The 20,828-nt window shown below is 40.5% G+C and overlaps 1 protein-coding gene and 1 pseudogene across 1 annotated transcript; both read right to left on the bottom strand.

Annotated features, from left to right (window-relative positions):
• Positions 1–271: 271 nt before the first annotated feature.
• On the bottom strand, positions 272–12,814 carry LOC133487978 (zinc finger FYVE domain-containing protein 1-like). The gene is made up of 11 exons (XM_061795338.1): positions 11,398–12,814; positions 10,822–11,326; positions 9,684–9,898; positions 9,438–9,544; positions 9,238–9,346; positions 8,521–8,618; positions 8,175–8,292; positions 6,667–6,837; positions 6,257–6,437; positions 6,055–6,159; positions 272–1,917 (listed from the first exon to the last, which is right to left on the bottom strand). Exons 1-11 carry the CDS (start codon positions 11,902–11,904, stop codon positions 1,685–1,687), a joined length of 2,349 nt encoding a protein of 782 aa, XP_061651322.1. The 5' UTR covers positions 11,905–12,814; the 3' UTR covers positions 272–1,684.
• Positions 12,815–13,793: 979 nt separating this feature from the next.
• Positions 13,794–15,936, bottom strand: LOC133487853 (rho-related GTP-binding protein RhoV-like; annotated as a pseudogene).
• Positions 15,937–20,828: the final 4,892 nt, after the last annotated feature.

Here is a 20,828-nt window from a genome sequence, read left to right as displayed (position 1 = left end):
TTATCGTCGTCATCAATAAACTCGTAGGCAATGCTTTTCCTCACTTTATCTGAGGCTGCAGCGGTGAGAGAAAAGTACAGCAAGGCATGCAAACACTACATTTTCCTCCCACATGGGACTGCAGTTAGTGGTTTGACACACACAACGCCCCAAAACACACATTAGAGAGACAGATGCAAAACCTACTTCATGTTTTGACACTTTATATCATTATCAAATATTTGCATTCTTACGCACGTTTATAAAGCACCACAGAAAATATGCGAAGCAACAGATTGCACATTTCTTTTTAATAGGAATGAACTCCAGTAATGTGACATGTAGTTCCTATTTTATCCTGTGCAATGTTACATCGTGTGGGTGTGTGATACAACATTTTGTCAAATCTATTTTGAGAGTCACACATTATGTCTTCCCGGACCAGAGAACTTAAGAGGCAAAGATTTATATCCAAACGTATTTATCAGTATATTTTCTTTGCCCTTTGTCTTGGTAAATTTAAACTAAAACAGCCTTTCTTAAGCGTTGATTTTGCATGACATTATTAGGTAATGACACAAGACATAGTGTCGCAAAGAACAAATTTTAAACAGGTACATGACATCTCAGTCACTTCATATGGTTCAAGCGGTAGTCACTACATAATATTGAAATGGTTTACAGTAAATATGTCAAACGGGGAAAAAGAAAAAAAGGCACAAAAAAATCCCAATGAGTTTAAAAACAACAGAAAAAAACAAAAGCATAGGGGACATTGTCAGGCAAAGTGAACAGAATGCACAAGACAGGATTAGAGACAAAAGAGCAAAAAATAATAAAAAGCAGGCATAATAATAATTTAAAAATCTAAATTAGCATGTGAAGACTGAAACGTACACTGTCTGCTAAAAAATGAAGCCATTCAGCAAACAACCACAAAAACAATAAGTAAAAGGCCATAAGGCTCTCACACACTGTTATGCATATCAGACTTATTTTTTTTAAATCAATTCTCAAATATAAATAACTTTCAACAGCTAACAGTTCTATGGCATCATACACTCACAACTAACTTGGTGAAATATAAATATCATACCAGCACGGACACAGTGACCTGAATGATTTGGCACGGCAGATACCTCCAAAACTTTGGACATCTTTTTTTCTTTTTTTTTTTTTTTTTTAGGGCCATGATAAGCAACAGCCTGAAAAAAAGGTTTAGTGCAAAAACTAAAAAGTTGCAATACAGCATGCAATTTAACCTGCACACATAAAACATCTCCTGGCCATTACACATACATGAAAGAAACAATGCTCCTTGAAATAAGAATGTCTGGAATCTAATAACACTCAACTAGCTAGCATTCCTTTTTTTAAAAAATATTTTCTCATAGTAGAAAAATAGCTCATCAGCCTTATTTAACATATAATTGAGGACGTGTGTCAACAAGAGTCCAAATATACACGTTGAATAATCAAGAGTGAAAATGCAGATTAAACTCTCAGTCAAGTAACTCACAGATTCTGGCTGCTCAACAAAGGCCACATGAAAGCTCACCTTCCCACATTTGCTAAGTGTCCTATGTACAGTATAGCTAAGCACTTCCTCTCCACAGATACAAGGCAGAACCGCTGGAGAAGCAGAGGTATGACAGGGAGCGAGCGGTTCCATCCGAGTATTCTGAGAAAAGGAAGATCGTCCATGTTAAAGTTCTCTGGATTTTTGGTTGCAGCTGGTGCACACGCGCACGGGGTGGTCCCAGCCGCGCGACGGCACCGCTCGACGCTCCGGGGAGCAGTCGTCGCACACTCCTTGGCCACAGGCGCGGCAGTGGTGCTTGGACAGCTTGGCAGTGAATTCGCGCCGGCAGATGTGGCAAGAGAGAATGTCTTGGTCGGGCACCCAGTAGGCAGGACGGGCGGCGTCTTTCACTAGTCCTTCAAGGAGCACAGAATATTGATATGAATGCAAGGGTGCACAACCGAAAGGCCATGGGCAATATACTGTACGGCACATGAGAGCATTTGATCCAGTTTGCCATGCAATTCAACTCAAAGGAACTGTTGCAAAAAGTTCAGAAGCACTCAACCTACACATAACTCATATCGAATCATGAACATTTGTTCCATGGTGGGCCTAGTGCACTGATTCCCAACCACTGTGTTGCAGCACATTAGAGTCCTCTGAGAGATCATCAGGTGTCACATGGGAAATGATCCAATTTTTTTGGTGGTGTGGCGTGAGAGTTTTCTCATGGAAAATACATGCCTTGGCCTTTCACTCAGTCAGCTAGGATAGGCTCCTTTAGGTTACATGATAAGCATTTTTAAAAAGTGTCTAAAAGTGGTATATAATTTAAATGGCATTGATATTGGTTGTTCCAACTAATGTTTTTCGTTGTGCATTGTATAGGGGTTTTGAAGTTTGGTCAGTCCAGGGTGTAGCCCGGCTCTCGTCCAAAGGCAGCTGGGATAGGTTCTTGCTTACCCACGACCCCAATGAGGATAAGGGGCAAGGGCTATTGAAACTGCATGGCTGTTCTATCGTTGCATTTTTAACGCTTATCTGCAGGTTTCCAGTCATGTCAGTCACCTCAACAGTCCTATTACTATTAGTGCAGTAAGCCATCACACCAACATGAAGTGAAAACAAAAAAATAAAATAAATAAAAAAATATGGCACAGTTACAACAACTTCCACTCTACGGGGAAGACTTTCCACAAAATGTTGGAGCGTGTCCATGGGAATGTTTGTCCATTCATGCAGAACACATTTGTGAGGACCTGGCTCATAATCTCCATTTTCTGGTACAGTTACGCCATAACAACCTCGTAAAAACGGAAACATTTTTTTTCTCAAATTTTCAAACGTTTCAGTAGTAGAAACATTCCCCTCTCAAGAACGGAAAATAATGTAATATGCATGCGAAGCCAATAGTTAGCATTCCATTCTAAAGAAAAGCTACCGACACATCAACTGCTTGTCCTTTGAGAATAAACTGGCTTTTGAATAGCTTTTCAGAATCATCTTTATTTGCCAAGTATGTCCAAAAAACACACAAGGAATTTGTCTCCGGTAGTTGGAGCCGCTCTAGTACGACAACAGACAGTCAATTGACAGAGAACACTTTTGAGACACAAAGACATTGAGAAAAATGTGTTGTTATTATTAGTACAAATCACTGTTGGTTATTGTTATTGCTCGCCTTTTGGGGGCCTCACAACTGCCTGAAAAGAATCTTTTTTGCACGCATTTGTATCCTGGTGAAAATCTATGTATTTTAGGGGTCCGCAACAAAATGGCCCAAAACATCTCACATTTATTGATAAAGAAACAAAACACAGTTACTGAGCGACGTAACCGACGTAGTCAACAAACACTCTCTCCGCTCCCCCACCCGGTATGGACACAGTCTTCCAAGCTCAGGGGAATCATACACGATATTATTTCTTTTTTCCAAGGCACCTTATGTTTTGATGTTATCGAAGCATGCTTCTGTATTCAAAATAGAATATAATTTCTAATGTGCATTATTTTGTGTGTGACAAGACTTTTGTCCCCCCCCCCCCAAAAAAATAAAAATAAATAAATCAGGCCTTTCTGTCCTAATTAAATGATACAATTCAATGATACAAAACTTCATTTTGGTATACAGTAATAAGCATAGTCTAGATGGCTTTGAGGCAGCACGGTGATAACTGGTTAGCACATCGGTCTCACAGTTCTGAGGACCCGGGTTCAAATCCGGCCTCGCGAGTGTGAAGTTTGCATGTTCTCCCCGTGCCTGTGTGGTTTTTTTCTGGGTACGCCGGTTTCCTACCACATCGCAAAAACATCTATGGTAGGTTAATTGAAGACTCTAAATTGTCCGTAGGTATAAACGTGAGTGTGAATGGTTGTTTGTTTATATGTGCCCTGCGATTGGCTGGCAACTAGTTCAGGGTTGTAACCCGCCTCTTTGCTCGCAGTTGGCTGCAATAGGGTCCAGCATACCCTAGTGAGGATAAGCGGTTAAGAAACTGGATGGATGGATGAACGGCTTTGCCTTTCATATAAATCAGTTCTAATTCCAAATGAGCAAATGCAACTTTGATAAGCGACAGTATTGTATTAATGTTTTAGGCTAGAAAATGCTTATTTTACCACGACAATGAAAACAAATATAAATAAATCCTGTGACATGGCGTATTATCAGCAATAAAAATATGATTTTATAAAATCTGTGAATGACTGAATCCACAATAGGTGAACCGTCATATAGCGGGGGATTACTGTATAGATTAATTAAACACTGGGGAAAATACTTTTCATAGGGCAAATCCCTGCTCATTTCTACATTATAAAAATCATTTCCATTGTTTCTTGATTGTCTGTTAGTTAATATTCTAGTTTCTAGAGATGGTGAATTTTGGGTTTTCATTTGCTGTAAGCTATAATTATCAAAATTACTGTATATACATTCAAAAAAAATCATGAACTATTTCACTCTGTGTGTAGTTCATATCTATAATATGAGTTTCACTTTTTGAGTTGAACTACCGAACTTAAGCTTTTAACACTATCATAACTTATTGAGACGTACATTTAAATGCCAAAAGCGAAGAATTAAAATTCGGGGGAAACTACAAGGTCCCCCTGATTGATAATAAATCCCTTTATTTGTTTCCTGTTGTTTGCCCCCGTTTTATTTTTTTGTGGAATGTTCATCGTAGATTATCATTACTGACTGTTTACTGAAAGGATCACACTGCCATGATCTCCATACGGTGGCCGCTTTTACGCAGATCCACTGTAGCATCTGTGACAGCTGGCACAGTCTAAGGGGAATGGCACAACACCAGAAGCAACATATCACACTGACTCATTTGAGGTCCTCATTCTGCCCTTCAAGACAAAGTGCGACAGAGAATTATTTTCAGTAAAGAACATGGATTGGCTTTCAGGTCTCGAACTGGAGGCTTGTTGATATAACACCAGCGATACACTGTAAAATACATAGTTTCTGATCATGTACAGCTCTCCTTTAAGGCCAGGTGAGTCTATAAAACCTCCTTCAGATGGTTTTCACTTGGGTCCTCTTAATGAGCCAAATTGAACAGTGAAATTATATTTCGGAGTGGGTGCCAAGTTAGTGGGCTTTTTATTTTTACATCTTTTTTTTTTTTTTATGACCATTCACAATCCAGTGCTTATGGTGCTTGTGGAAAGATCCAAATGCACAATCTTAACAAATAGCAATGCATGAGCAGTCTAAAAAATGTCTTAAAGATAATAATGCTCACTTTTTCACAAATGCCATTAGTCTAATATGGCTATTATGAGTTGCGGTGGTGTAGAACTGCACCAAATCATAATTAGAGGTTTCTAATATTTGATCAAATGCATTTAATCTAGATTATAGAAGTGTTACCTCATGAGATGGCCGGTGAGTGTACAACTGCAATATGACATTACTTACGGTTAAGGGATGTTTCCTGTAGGAAATTTGAAATACCACAGGCTTTACTGTAATACTTTACATGAAAGTGTCATAAGCAGTTAGAAAAAGAACTATCAATGACATTTAAATTATGTACAAGAGTGAGTTTGAAAAAACAAGGGCCCTAAAAATGAAATTAACTGAGCTATTGAGCATCTGCTGCATCTCCCGATTACAATAAGACTGAGCAATAAATGACAGAGCTAAATGTTAAATGGCAGAGCTTGAGCACTGATGCCATGGAGGCACCATGAAATCTTTAAAGATATTATCCAGAGGGTGTCGATTAATGATTTTAGGAACTATTTTGATATTAAAAGGGTTGACATTTGGGAGACTTTGATTGACAAAGCATGTAAAATGTATTCTCTTCATCACACCTTAGAACTGATAATATCCTAAATGTCTTACCAGCGTGCATTTTCAGGCTGTTAATATATGAGCGATGAAGCTCGAAAAGCATCCCACTACTTTGGTGTAAATGTGATACGTCTCTGCCACCAGAGGGCAATGCATTCCTATGACAATGTTTACGGAGTAACTTACTCCTGTTACACAACAATCCTCTCTAGGTTTTCCTTTGGGCAACACTCACCAAGTGGGATGTCAATAGCAGTGACTACAACCCCTATGGTGTTGGTCACTGCCTCGCCAACCTTCCTGGCAAGTGTTCCACCTTCCTCCTCCTCCTCGTCGTGCACTGCATGAACACAACATTCATACTGAAGTGCATTTATTGTCCTAGTAAAACAGTGAGTTGAGAGTGAGGACATGTGACAATGACAGCTCAGTTATACCTGCGTGTGAGGCTCTCTGCTCAAAGCACACATCGCACACCCTGACAGGGCCGAGACCCCAGCCACGTTCGGGGACCGGGGCAGCTTTGGAAGAGCAGCTATCACAGAAGCCCTCCCCACAGGCACGGCAGTGATGCTTGGTGTCATTCTCCAGGAAGACCGCTTGACACTTATGGCACAGCTTACGGGAGAGAAAAACAAGCCGCTGTTATTGACCAAGACTTGTGTCATAATTGGGGGGCGGGGGGGTGTGTGTCAGGTGACGTAATGTCCACATTTTATCTCGTGAGCACACATAAAGATTGTGTAACAGGCAAGGAACACCACATAAACATCCCTCGGGACACAAAGTGTCGACAAAGGCTGCTGGTGGCGTGTGGCAGGGGGCGGGGCTGTTATGGGTCGCTCACCAAGATAAGGGAGTTGGGTTTCCAGTAGCTGGGGGCGATCTGGTCTGTCAGCCAGGAGGTGACGGCCTTGGCAGGCTTGACACTGAGCTCCGACACAGACTGGGCCACCAAGTTCACTCCATCCAAAAGACGCTGTGCTGCATTGCTATTGTCCTTTAAAAAGCCCTCTGACTGCACAACACAGGGATTCAATTATTACTACAAAATTAAGATGAGAGTTTTGTCTGCAATTCAAGCTTTCATCAAATATTAGTTGAAATAAATGGAAATGCCATTAAGCCATTCCAGCCTCCCAAACACCACCAACAAATAAAAAATAAAAAAACATTTTATTTGTCTTTGAGAAAAACAACACTATATAAATACCATACTTTATAAAAACATACTGTAATTACATAGTTAAATAGAATTAACAAGAATTAAACCATTGGTGTCACGCTTTCACATTCAATGCACATTGTGCTGCTCATTCTGGTGTGTGCAACTCGGGGCAGCAGAGTAAGAGATGAATATATTGTACTGGACACTAACTCCTCTCTCGGATTCTCAGTACGGCAATAATATTATTCTTTATTTGCAGAAGATAAAGAATACATGCCTGTGAGTTTTATTATGTCCAGATGTGTTGTTGTAGCATTGTTTGTGTTCAGATATCCATTGATTAAAGTGTAACAACACTGCCACGTAGATGCTAATTGTTAGCCTGTGTGCCTATGGTGTTTCCCATTGTATGTTAGCATTAAGCGAGCAGAGGCGATGTATGTGTTTTAAATACACGACGTGTAATTCGCTTTGTTTTGTGTTTAATTTGAAAGTAACAAACTGGGAGTGGCAATAAACAGCGAAAAGCCTGTTTTTTGAAGAATATTTAATAGTAATGGAATAAGTAAATGTTTTACATTAGCAGTTTCTATTAGCATTATTGTATTCTTTGTATCTTTCAATAACACAGTGCTGTTAGAGGTGGTACTGATAGTTCCTTGCTTAAGTTTGTGCATGTCACATACACTTACCTGAACAAAACAGTCTGGTGACTAGTCATGTTTGCACTTGCTGCATAGCTGTAAGAACATGTTGAAGTGTATTTTGTTTGCTCTATGTTTTATTAATTGGTGGTTAGTTTGTCAACTTTCGAAAAGTCCCTGTTTACAGATAACATGTCTTTTTGTCTCGTTGAATCGAACAGTGAGTTATACAATGTCCTGCTGCAATGATGTCAGGCTATTTATGGTGCTCATGCAACTATCTGCATCCTGCCTTCATGTCCACATTCAGGGTTGTGGGGTGTCGTGTACTGAACCAAATTGTACCACTTGATGCAAACCTTGCTAGAGTAAATGCAATTACAGCTTCCTAGTGGGACTACTTAACCCCTCTATCTGAGGAGAGGCTTTTATCTCTTTAAGTGGACGACTCAACACAACAATTAATAAAGATGTAATATCAATCGGAGTGAAGTCTACTATTTGAGGATATACAGTAATCAGGCTGTACAATGTTCCTCTTACCCCTGGCCAAACATGCTGGATCTCAGTGCGGACTACTGTATCCACTGGGTCCTGGTTCCCATACCAATACTGACGGCTCCGATAGATCACTCCACAGTTGGGGCATTCAATAACATACCTGCATGCATGGAAAAAAAGCCATGAACAACTGGTTAGAAATGTGACTTGTGAAATAAGGATTGACTGTTTGATTCCCCCTAACGGGCAGAGGAAGCAAACGTTCCACTGGTTCAAGCTTGTGGAAGAACTGCTTTATGAACACTGGAACACAGATTTATGCAAGGTAACAAAAGCCCTGACCGAGGTCATTATGCCTGACCCTGCAGATTCCTCTCTTCCTACTCACCCAGACCAGGCGTATTTGGCGAGGCCCATCCAAGGAGAGTCTGAGGAGGCTGAGGTCTTTGGTATGACAATCACTTCTTTGCCTCCTTCATAACAAGCCTGAGGTGACGCAACAAAAACTCATTTTAGTTTTTGGGCCTTTAATTACTGGAATACCGTGACATACACAATACAGGGGGTCATAGGTTTACCACAGTTCCTAAATATAATTTTAAGGTTTCAAAAGCCACACAAGGAACTACTTTGTGCAGCAGCATAAACATACATCGTCATGCAGCCCAAGGTACCCTCAGTTAAGCTTGTTTTCCATTTGATTGTTTTATATTACGTCATAGAAGTATTTTTCATACAAAGAGTTACTGTATTCATGACTTAGTGTGTAGGTTCCGACTGCGAATAAATTTGGGTAATGTTGCCACCGTAGGAACCGCGGACCCCCCATATGTAAAAAAGTATTGGGACACCCTAGCAAAAACCTATGTCTTCATCTTATCAAGACCTTTTGGAAAATGATATGCTTCCAACTTGGTGGAAACTGTTTGGGCAGGCCTTTTTTTGTGTTCCCACATGCCCTTGCCCTTGTGCACAAAGGTAGGTCCATCATGGCGACTCCATATTTTTCAGTTATTTTGTGTGTGATGGCTTTGTGTCCCTATACTTTTGTCCACATAGTGTAGGTAGAGTGAACATGAGGAACAAAAATATTCACTCTGCTTACCTTACAGGTGTAAATGCGATTATCATAATGACCAGAATAGCGACAACGATGCTTTGCCTTGTGGCAGACTCCTTCTCCGAGGTGGTTCATACTGTTCTTACAACCAGACCTGCGATGATATCAGTGGGTCAGAATGTTAAGCAAGCACCAACACTAGGAGACTGAAGGAGGCATGAGGGTGGAATTTAGCAGACACTGACCCACAACTGAGGCACAAGCTGGAGCAAGTGAAGTACTCATCGGGAAAGAAGCAACTGTGGGCGACCAGCTCGTCTCCTATTTCCCCACTGAAGCGCTCACTTAACGCCTATAAAGAAATAAACGCAAAATAATATAAAACAACTCAAAGGTGCTATTTTTCATTTTATAAGCATAACGTAAAGGTTGTAAACTGGTTTACAATAAGAAGTTCATTCAGCTTTGTAATTGCTTTTATGGAGCCCTACCACTAGGGCTTTGAAGATGACCACAGGGGTGCGTGGAGAACGTGTGGCATTATTGTCCAGGAGCTGCTCCAGTTTATTCTGCAGGCCACAGAAGTCAGTGGGCGGGGTGAGCGTCTGAGTGCCCCAGTACTGAACAGAACTGAAGGCTTCTGGGAAACGGGAAACCTTTTTAAAACGCTCCAACAGTAGTCGGTCTACTGATTCCTGTGACTTATCTAAAACAAAATAAAAAGATGTTTCACTGAAATATAATGGTTCCGTGATCAACACATATAAGTAAAGCTCAAGCATACATATTTGACAGAATATGAAAAAAGCTGCAAGTAAAGGAGGATGAATTACATAATATGGAACCCATTTGTACGCATTGGGGTTCCTGTCACGTCTTAAATAGTGACAGCTATCGTGAAAAATGTTCAACCTAACTTCCCAGTGCATAAGGCATGTGTTCATAGTGCATGAATTCCCAATGACAAAATTCCAGCATAAGGAGGACCAGAGTATCTATGAACTAATTGTTCCCTTCCCTTACCAAAACATCTCAAAAGTAGTAGGCAGTACACCATGAGATATGTGTTAAGCTCTTTTACAAGGTGCAAACAATATGTTGACAAAGATGTGAGTTGTAAAGAGACTCTAAAAGTTTGCACTTGCTGCACAGCTGTAAGACAATGCCGATGCACATTTTGTTTGTCATATGCTTTATTAAACAAATTATTGGTTTCTTTTTCACTGAGTCGTCAAAAAAAAAAGGTTCCTTTAAAGAAATAAAATAAATAATAGCGCATGCTACCAAGGGAAGTTCCAGAATAAAAGGAACGGTGTCACTTGATCACTTAAATGTGTTTCACTGCTACCCTCTTGTTGTCTACTTTTATATAATTGATTGTAAGCGAGGGAAAACCTCTCACATGAAGGCCACATCTGAAATTAGAACCTTGAACCTCAGAACTGTTGAGGAAGACATGCTAACTACAATCCAGTCACTGTGCTGCCCACAAATCATCATCATCATAATAAACATTTCAATTCATGTTCCATTGCCTTTTTTCATAAATTTTTATCGAAAAACTGAAATTGAACTTGATAAGGACTAAAGGTTCCCCATCACTGTTATAGCAGATGTAAGAATTCCTACCTGTGCCAAGAAGCTTAGTGTGGACAGTTTCATGGAAGATGATCACTGCGGGACCCAAAGTGGAGAGAGGAACATCCAGACCACAGCGAGCCGTGGTGGCCTTCAATTCCTTGGTGAAATGCTTCAAGTAGGCTTCTGAGGCGTCCCCAAGAAATTTGAAGAGGTCGTCGTGGAGGCGGTCTGCGTGGGTGCGGTAGATGATGAGGTCAGAGATGGCGAGCACCTTGAGCAACAGACGGGTCCTCTGGCCCTGTTTGGAACTGTTCCCCAGAAGTCCCTCAGTATCGATGACCACCACATTACGGAAGGGGTCGAAGGCCGCCCACACACCGACCGTGCAGGACTCCTGTGTGGGAGAAGTCTTGAACACCTCCCTGCCCATGAAGAAGGTGTGGTTGAGGGTGTGGGATTTTCCCTCTCCGGTGTTACCGAAGATGGATACCACTTTTAGGAGCTTGCCAGCACCGCAGTTCAGCTTCTTCACAAATACAGCATCATCTTCTATCTGAGAAAGTAAAAATCTAATGAATAAGACTTTCATTAACTGCTATGATACACTGCTTATGCACAGCATACCTGCATTTCCTCATTTTCATCAACAAGGAGAAAACTGGACACATTTTCCAGCAGTTTTGCCTTCAGTGACTTCTTCTCATCAGCGATTTGGACGGCAGGCTGAACAGAAGCTTGGACAGACTTAAGCACTGCGTGTTTTGGTGGCGGAAGATACGATATGAGCTGGTGTTTCTTCTTGCTCCCGCCGCTGTGGGTGCGCTTTTGACAATCTTGGCACAAGTTCACTTTGCAATTCTGGCAGCGGACCACCGACCTGTTGCGTTGGCGATTGTCCCCCCCTTTGCAGTTGTCACAGTAAGGAACGTGACCCGGGCTTATCTGGAGGCGCTTGTGGTTCTGGAGGCACTCCTGACTGTGAAGCTCGAGATCACAACGAACACACTGCAAGGTCCTGCACTCTTCACACTCAAAAGCAGCCTCCTCAGAGCCACCACAGGCGTAACTCTCTTGGCATGTTAGATTTGTATTGACTCCTTTTTCTGAAGATGATGAGCCATGCCCACTCATCGTTTCTGTCACCTTAAATATACAGATGACTGCCTTTTGGAAAAGCTTAAACTGTAGCAGCAACGATTTCCAGCAGCACTTCTAATGTAAACCTCTAATAATACTGGCTAAATAGGTATAAAATACTGCTACTTAAATTAGCTGCATTATGACAAGGTTGCTGGCTGTTTTGTGAACAATAAGTTATTTTAGCCGGAAAGGAAAACAATTTGCTATCTGTGAGACAACAAAGAATACACCTGACTTGCAACGTTAGCAGTCAGCCTGTTTGTAGCTAAAAGTTAGCAGTAGACACAAAACATGCACATACGTTACAGCAAACGAGAATAAAAAAATATACAAATATGTGTATGAAGCCGTTAGCAAACCGAGAAAACGAACTTTTCCTTGTGAATGATGAATCTGCAAATAATGCTAACAACAAGCTAGCTAGCGGAGCGTCCCTTAATCATACAAATAAAATAGCTCGCCGACTAACACGACAGATATTATTTGCCATCCAAACAAGTAATGCGTTGCTTAAACCTAGCCGTTCTCTATGTATTGAAGCTTTGCCTAAATCGGGGCCGTCGTTACTGACCAAGCGATCCCCACAGTTGATGCCAAAAATGAACGAGCAGCTAGCGACATACAGTTCAAAACATCAACAAAACTGCAGGAAGTCGATGTAAAAGAGCTCGGATAACAGCGGATACAATCAAACGGTGAGGGGAATCATGTCGACATCGTTTTAAAAGTCTTAAATAGTGTACCTGTTTTTTTTTTTTGTTTTTTTTTTTAAATCCACCCGAGCCGTGTCATTGTTTTTGTTCTTCAGTCCCCTCCCTAACAGTTTTCTCGGCTACGTTATTTTGTCTCCAGGTCAGATCAGCTGATCAGATTATTTTTCAGTCACAGCGAGGGTCAGAGGAGGGCGGACCGCTGTTGCATCATGGGAAGTGTAGTTCTATATGGGAAAATGCTGTTGAGTCGTCATCATTTGAAGGCGTCACAATTGACCACATTTGATTTGATTTGAACGGCCAGATGGGCCAGGTCATTCGTAGATGAGGTTAAAAATTAATAATAATAAGCTGATGCGTATGTCATACATGTAAAATTGTTTGATGAAATTCTACGTAATTCATTTTAGATTGCATTGTTTATGACTCATTAAATATAACAGTTTAGTAATAAAATAAAAAAATGTTAAATGTACAGTCACGTGAACAATTATTAGACCAATTAGTTTCTCCAATTTCTTCTCACGGTATATTACCTGAATACAACGAACACGACAAAATATGGCTGATTCCATAATACTTTGTCCTATTTGACAAACTTAAGCTTAATTGTATCAACAGTGATTTTTCTTACTATCAAGAAAAACGTGGAACATGGCTAGCTATCAGGTCTTAAATTAAACTGTTATTAGCTATTTTTGCAGTCATCATTATATTTATCTAAACAAGTGTACCTTTAGTTGTACCAGGCATTAAAAATGAACAATGCACTAAAGAAACAAGGGTGGTCTAAAGACAAATCCATAACTGTAAATGTATAGAAAATTATTTAATTTAGTCATTTTATTAAATTCACTATAAATCATGTAACCCATCTTTTAATGAGATACTGGACTGTATGAAATAATGCATTTTCCATTACAGATTTTAGCAATGAACATCTAACTAATCATGTAAATTCTCAGTGGCCCAGTTTAAAGAACTTTGCCCAACCCTGCTGCGTTGTGGTGAAACTATAAAACATGCTTACAATTGAACATATCTATTAGTTAGTAATATTTAATATTTGAAAAAAAAAATACCATTATAATCCCTTGTACAGATTAGGAGGTCAATGCATTTAGGCAATATATATAAAAAAAAATAAAGCTCTGACAGATGCATAGCCTTGTAAAAAAAAAAAAGCATCAATAGAGACAATATTATTGAAATATGACACATTATATGGTATTGATTTGAAAAATGAATCATACTAGAGTTAAATAAAAGTAGTCTTGAGAATTACCATATAGTAATTAAAGTGAATCTCCAAGCATTTCCAAGAATAGTGTAACAGGTTAACAGGGATTGGGACAACATAATCTTTCCAACAGGGGCTGGCTTTAAATGGCCTTTGTCTTGCAAACTAGCACTTCAAAGTGTCAGCAGGTTACCATTTGTCTCAAACAACAATTGCTTGGTGCTCATTTCCCTCCAATTTCTTCACTGTATCTCTCACCACTTCTTCTTTTAAAATAGATGTTAGCCAGTAAAAGGAAGAACAATGGGAATTAAACTTGTGCTGTTCGGTAGTGCATTTATTATAGGCTTTCACTCATACACACTTGCACAAAAATATGAATGACAACAATAGCGGCAAACAACACAGCGGTTGAAGAAAACAACAAAGAAGAAAAAAGTAATTTGCAGCCTCATGATGTTCATTTTGATTTGTCTATCTCATAAATCAAGGGTGGGGAACCCACGGTCCGTGGGCCAATCACGGGCGGTGAGAGCATTTTATCGTGACCGCCATACAATTCGAAAAAGAAATAAAACCTAAGAGGAGCTGTTATCAAAACCCCTAAAAACATTTAACATAGAAATGTTGATAACATTTCTGATTGAGGAGTATCTGTAACATTTGCACAACCAACATTGTCCCAGATTATCGCACTACTCGTCACTTTAAACCGCATACACTCCTTGAAGTCTCAGCGCCCTTTGCACAATGGTCATTGCACCGGACTATTGCGATATTAGTCATTCGAACTGCTCTAAGTCCTAGAGGACTCTGCATCTTTTTGCACAATTGTTTTTTGTCAATGTCTTTATGTCTCCAAAGTGTTCTGTAAATTGACTGTCTGTTGTACTAGAGCGGCTCCAACTACCGGAGACAAATTCCTTGTGTGTTTTGGACATACTTGGCAAATAAAGATGATTCTGATTCTGATTCTGATAATATACATTAAAAAAGAACATGGAAAGAGGTTTGCCATCCCTGTCCTAGACAGAAAACCCAATCTTCTCAAATTAATTTGAAGATTTTCCTCCATCCACATTCCGAAAAAGTCTTAAAGCATTTAACCAAACTGAGGTTTTGGGTTTTTGCAGCATTGTGCTTGTGCTTCATGGCAGCAAAGATGGCGCAGTCAAACACATCTTTGAGGCGGTGCTGGGTCAGAGCCGAACACTCCATATGGTCGTAAGCTCGGATCCTGCGTGCCAGCCTCTTGGCCTGGCCCGGGGGCCACCGGTTTGGCACGCCGCCGGGCCAGGATGTCGGCGTCATGGCAAAGGTCAGACAAGGTCCCCACCAGGACGATGGGAGTGGTGGGGTTCCGAACACGGATCTGCGGGATCCACTTGGATGCGATGTTGTCGAAAGAGAAAGGATTGACGTGGGCATAGCATAGAGAGCCAAACCCTTCCTGTTGACAGTCATCAACAAATATTCATACGTCATTGTTGAAGACAAGACATCCTACTGTCACCATGTGAGGTATTTACCTGTCCAGCTGTATCTATTAGTTTAAGTCGTGTTTGCACTCCATTCACATAAACCAAACCTGTGTATTAATGAACAATAAATATCAGTTTTGTTTCGTTATAAATGTTTTTAATGATCTTCTCCTACCAGTAAACACGTCAAAAGCCGTCTGCCTGTATTCGCCGTTGTAGCCGTTGAAGATGTAGCTGATGATCATGCTCGTCTTCCCCACAGCTCCATCACCAACCAGGAGGCAGCTCAACTCTTCTCTGGGCCAGCCAGGCCTCTCATGCCTCTGAGGAGCCTGCAGAGACACCTTTTTTCTTCTTATGTTCCACACATCATTGTCATCCCACAGCACCACTCAGAGTCCGCACAGCAGGGTCACATTACTGTACTGAAGAGGTCTTCTCACTGTGAGGGCCCCCGTAAAAAAGGAAGAGGGACACTTCCATTTCAAAAGAACAAAAGCAGCCAATCAGATGAGCGGTGCCCTAACAGTCACTATCCTCTTCCGTTTGATGCTCATTAACATAGTCACGCCCACTTGCACTATTTGGAAGGGTCCTCGGATGACATTGTTATTGAGACACACCTCTTTTGATGTGGTTCTCAGATGTTTGTTTTGAAACACGGTTAAATAAATAAATAAATAAATAAATAAATAAATAAATAAATAAAGGATGGCTTAGTCTGACAACAAATCACCCAAAAATATGATTTAGTTTGGTTTTACTGTACTTCGACAATGAAATGTCAGGTTTGCCCCACAGAGGGAAGTGTTGCTCTGGTTTGGAGACATTACAGTACTGTACAAATGTACAGTATAGTCAAAAGATCGTCACACAAGCGACCATTTCTAGTACGTTTTGATTTAATGCTCTTCAATCACATAATAAAATAACTAAATATTGTATCAGCTGGATAACTATTTAGCTTTCTTCACACTATGTAATCAATCAATCGTTTCACAGTATAAATGTCTACGGAAAACATCCATCCATCCATTTTCTGTACCGCTTTTCCTCACTAGGGTCACGGGCGTGCTGGAGCCTATCTCAGCTATCTTCAGGTGAGAGGCAGGGTTGACAAATTCATAATGATGGAATTCACTACATTTCTTCCCTTTGCTTGTTATGCATTTTCAAAAAGCAATATTCACTGAGGAAACTGTGAGAAGCAGAAAGGTTCGAATGGAGGGACAATTTGAATGTGATACAGAAGTACAGTATAACCAATGAACAGAAATTGAGGAATACAGGTGAGCAGGATGGGTATGTAGGTAGGTATGTTGGTGCATTAAAATCCATTGGCATATTTTGCCTTTATACATACATACATACATATATATATATATATATATATATATATATATATATATACATTTGTCAAAGAAATCCTCTCATTATTCCAACATTTAGCAAATATAAATAATTTTGGTAATCATAATTGTCAGAAAATTATGCCTGATTTCATGTCAGACAGTCAGGAGGGAAAAGCGTTTGTGTCTTTTTATAGAAAGCAATGACTGTATCTGCTGTTCCTGCTGTGCGCATCTTGGCCTCTTAGGGGCAGTGTGGTGTGTTCCTTGCATGGAGCTACTCGTTTACTGTAAACTTAAAAAAGAGTAGAAGAAGAAAGTCATGATAGAGCTTTACCAAATTTCTTTTTCACAAATTATGAAGAATATATGCCTGTGAGCATTGTTATATTACCTCTCTGTATGCGTTATTATGGTGTTTGTGTGTGAATACTATTTAAGTAGTGATCTAATGTTCACTTTAGCCAGTCTGTCAATAGGCTAGCGATTTCTGAAATGATCTCTTGTATATATGAAATGAGTGTTATTATTTTTGTTGTGCGTTTAGTTTCTAGTGTCAATAAACAGCTTAAAGCACGCTCAAGGAAGGAAGAAAAACATTCGTCACACGCTTGCTGGATGCAACATAGGGGGGGCACACAACCCGTCACGGCACATTCATCATTTTTTTAAAAACATTTTTAGATTTTAGATAGTCCAAATCGAAATCAAGATTAAATTTCAATTATTTACCCAGCCCAATGAGAAAGCACCATACGTCTCTGTCCTGAAATCAAGTCATTGTTACTGAATGCACTGAAACCATCCATTTCCATCCATTTTCAACACCGCTTATCCTGGTTAGGGTCATGGGGCACTGGAGCCTATCGCAGCTGACTTCGGGCAAAAGGCAGACAACACCCTGAACTGGTCGCCAGTCAGTCGCAGGGCACATGCGCCGAAATCACTGTCAACCAATTGTCAATCTAATAAATCTTGCATGACTTGGAAAAATGGATGCTACTTCGTCTAGCATCTTTCACAAAAAATACTTATTTGAGTTGCAAAAATATATTCGGTGAAAGCCTCCGGTGGCTGGAATATAATGTACCGGGTAGTCACAGGGCTTTTCCGCGCTGTGACAACGAGGCACTCTAAGGCTACCATGCCAGCGCAAAGCCCATGTCCACATGCTGGCTGTCATGTTAGATTATTATTTTTTTAATCCCCTCGCTCTTCCGTCTTCTCTCAGTGATGTGCACACAATTAGGACTGACAATGAGGCGCTCTAAAGTGGCCATGCCAGTGTGAAGCCCCTGTCCACATGCTCACTGTCACATCAGACTATTCCCCTCGGTCTTCTGCCTTCTTCTGGTTGTCAAGTAGGATTTTAAATTGTTTTCCTCCCCTTCTCACTCTTCCATCTCTTTCTGCGTGACGGGCACTCATGGCCGAAAACAAGGTGCTTTAATTTGAATTTTGAGATTGTAGGCATACAGTAGCTAGCGAACTGCACATCGCAATTGGAAAACAAACTGATGTGAACGATGGCACTCAAGATCTTATATAGTGGGAGAGGGGTGACAAATGCCGGGGTTGAGGAGCATCACTGCACCCCATTTTAGCCATGCCTGAAAAATCAGGAAAACTAGTTGAATGTAGTTGAGTAAAATAGTTGAATGCACAACTGAGTGCTAGATAGTTTTCAGTCTTTCCATTTTTTTCAGTAATTAGCTTCAAATATTTAATGTATTTAGAGACTAATTTCTGAATTCACTTTCCAGGGTATTTAATCATTTTAAAAGGTTAAAAACATTGCCTACATCGTTCATAAAAGTTTTATGATAGTAATTTATTAACTTTGGAACCGATGAATCCATGAGGGAAAATATGTTACAACTTTCTTGGAACAGATTGTGGTTGACTTTGGAGGTTCCACACTGCCTTGTTTCGCTATGTATAGTGTGGATGTTTCTTCTCAGTGGATAACTACAGAAACTTGTAGTTTCACTTCCAAATGGTTATAGCTGAGAATAATTGTACAGGCATTGTAAAATGTGGTTTTAGTGTGGCGGGAAATGTTTGGTGCTGAAAATATGACTTTAAAACAAAGTGTGGTCCCTTATCTGTCTACTCCTGCAGGAAACTGTGTTTGCATTGTGTTGTGAGGTCTTGGCTTCCTGTTTGCCGTTGTTTCAAACTCAATCCTTCTCTTGCCCCTTTCTCTCCCACTCTTTCCCGCCACCTGTGGTGTTACACACTTTAGGATAGGAGGGCAACATCTGGGTCCCCTGGTACCCATCATGTTACAAGCTCAGCTCCCATGGGCCGCCCCCTGCCAGCTGTTACTTACAATGTTGTTCCTTCATTCAAGGTAAATGTCCAACACAGGAAATAGCCCCTAAATACCACCACAATCACCCCACCCCCTCTTGAAATCACCCTTATCACATAGCGTATGAAAGAGGTGGGGGGCACCGGCAAAAACACATGAAACACTCATCATGACTTTGACTTTGTATTTGTCAGACTTGAACTACATGGCTTGACAAGTCTTTCCTTTATATATGGAAATCTGAATGTTCAAAATAGTGCCCATTTGTTTTTGTTTTTTTTGTGTGTGTGTGATGTGCACAAACTTGGCAACTCACTAGTATGCTCTATGATGGAGGGTGCAAAGTTCACCTCGCAAAGAAATGATCTTGGAGTGACCTCTGAAGATGTTTAAATTTGGACTTGTCAAAAAAAAACGACATAAAAAGGAGAATGGCAATAATGCAAGGTTTGCCACTCAAAGATGAGAGACATAACTACTACGTCTAACTTTATCCGTCACAAAGACAAAACCCACAAAGACAAGAAAGCTACATTAATGTCACAGTTTAGCTAATTGATAGCTATAGCCAAACATGAACTGAGCTTCATGTTGGTTATGCGTGTAATTGGGAAGCCAAAGTAATGGATTATACTAAAACTGGTTTGGGACAATTACAAAAACCACGTGATTGTCAATATGTTAAAACAGCTTAATAATGCAAGTACAGATACGGAGTGCTAAGTGGCTAATGTGCTAATATATTTTGAGACTGAGCAAGATTGTAAGAGTTGACTTAATAGTTTGTTAACCCAAATAATGACTTGAATTTAACAGAGACATGACTTGACGTGCTTGATATTTGTCAGAGTAAAGAAGGACTTCTTTGAAACTTGAAGGCTTGAGTGATGGATGCTGTCGAGCGATGCTACCAAATGCGACTGAACCGGACAATTGCGAAAATAAAAAAACAGTCCGCGACTCACATCCGCACAAAAGGCTACTGACACGCACACATATACCAAATCACTCAGATTTGAGGCTTACTTTTGACTTTGCACATCCTATATGTGACTAATTACTCCCATGACTATGAACCAGTCAGCTGTTTTCCATTTTGTGTGTGCACGTTTGGCAGCCTCGCGTGTACCTTGCAGCAGATGTCAGCAGTGCACCGATCAGTGTCTGCAGCCAGCTGCCTCCACATCTCTTTTTATAAACATGTTGTCTGTAAGCATTCTCACGCTCTCCACAAAATGTGGCTATTAGTTGCATTGTAGAAATGTATCCTGACATAGATTGAAAGAGGTAATCTGCTTAGTAAAGGTCATGCAGATTTAGGCGAGAACCCCCAGAATGTGACACAACCTTAAACAATACCAAATGCCTTCTGTGAATTAATTGTACCTCGTGTGTATATTTAAATATACAGGTATACTATTAAATTGGTCGTTGCAGTCCGTGGTTTGAAGTGTTACGAACAAACACGGTTTTCACAATGGAGAAATCTGTCAGATAGGTGTTAAAAGGTTAAGCCCCACCCTAAAGCTGAGATCAACACGGCAGACAGCACACAAAACAAGTGGCTGGCACAGAGATGAAGTGATCAAGCGCCCATTTGCATAACATCTCACCCTTAATGTCGCTTTAAGTAGATGTGCGCTAAAGGCTGGGGATTAGGGAGGGGTTGGAGCTTCCGTCACACGGAGACCCCGTGTTATGGAAATGGTCCTCCCTGGACCCTAGGTGGGACTTCAGGATCATGGCTGGGGTCCTTCCACTTGCTGTGTATATGTTTAACCTAATCTTATCTGCCATTGTTTACAGTCATGAGGTCAA

Source organism: Phyllopteryx taeniolatus, chromosome 13 (assembly GCF_024500385.1).
Source record: "Phyllopteryx taeniolatus isolate TA_2022b chromosome 13, UOR_Ptae_1.2, whole genome shotgun sequence".
In the NCBI taxonomy this organism is placed as follows: domain Eukaryota; kingdom Metazoa; phylum Chordata; class Actinopteri; order Syngnathiformes; family Syngnathidae; genus Phyllopteryx; species Phyllopteryx taeniolatus.
This window is presented reverse-complemented; position numbering and strand designations above follow the sequence as displayed.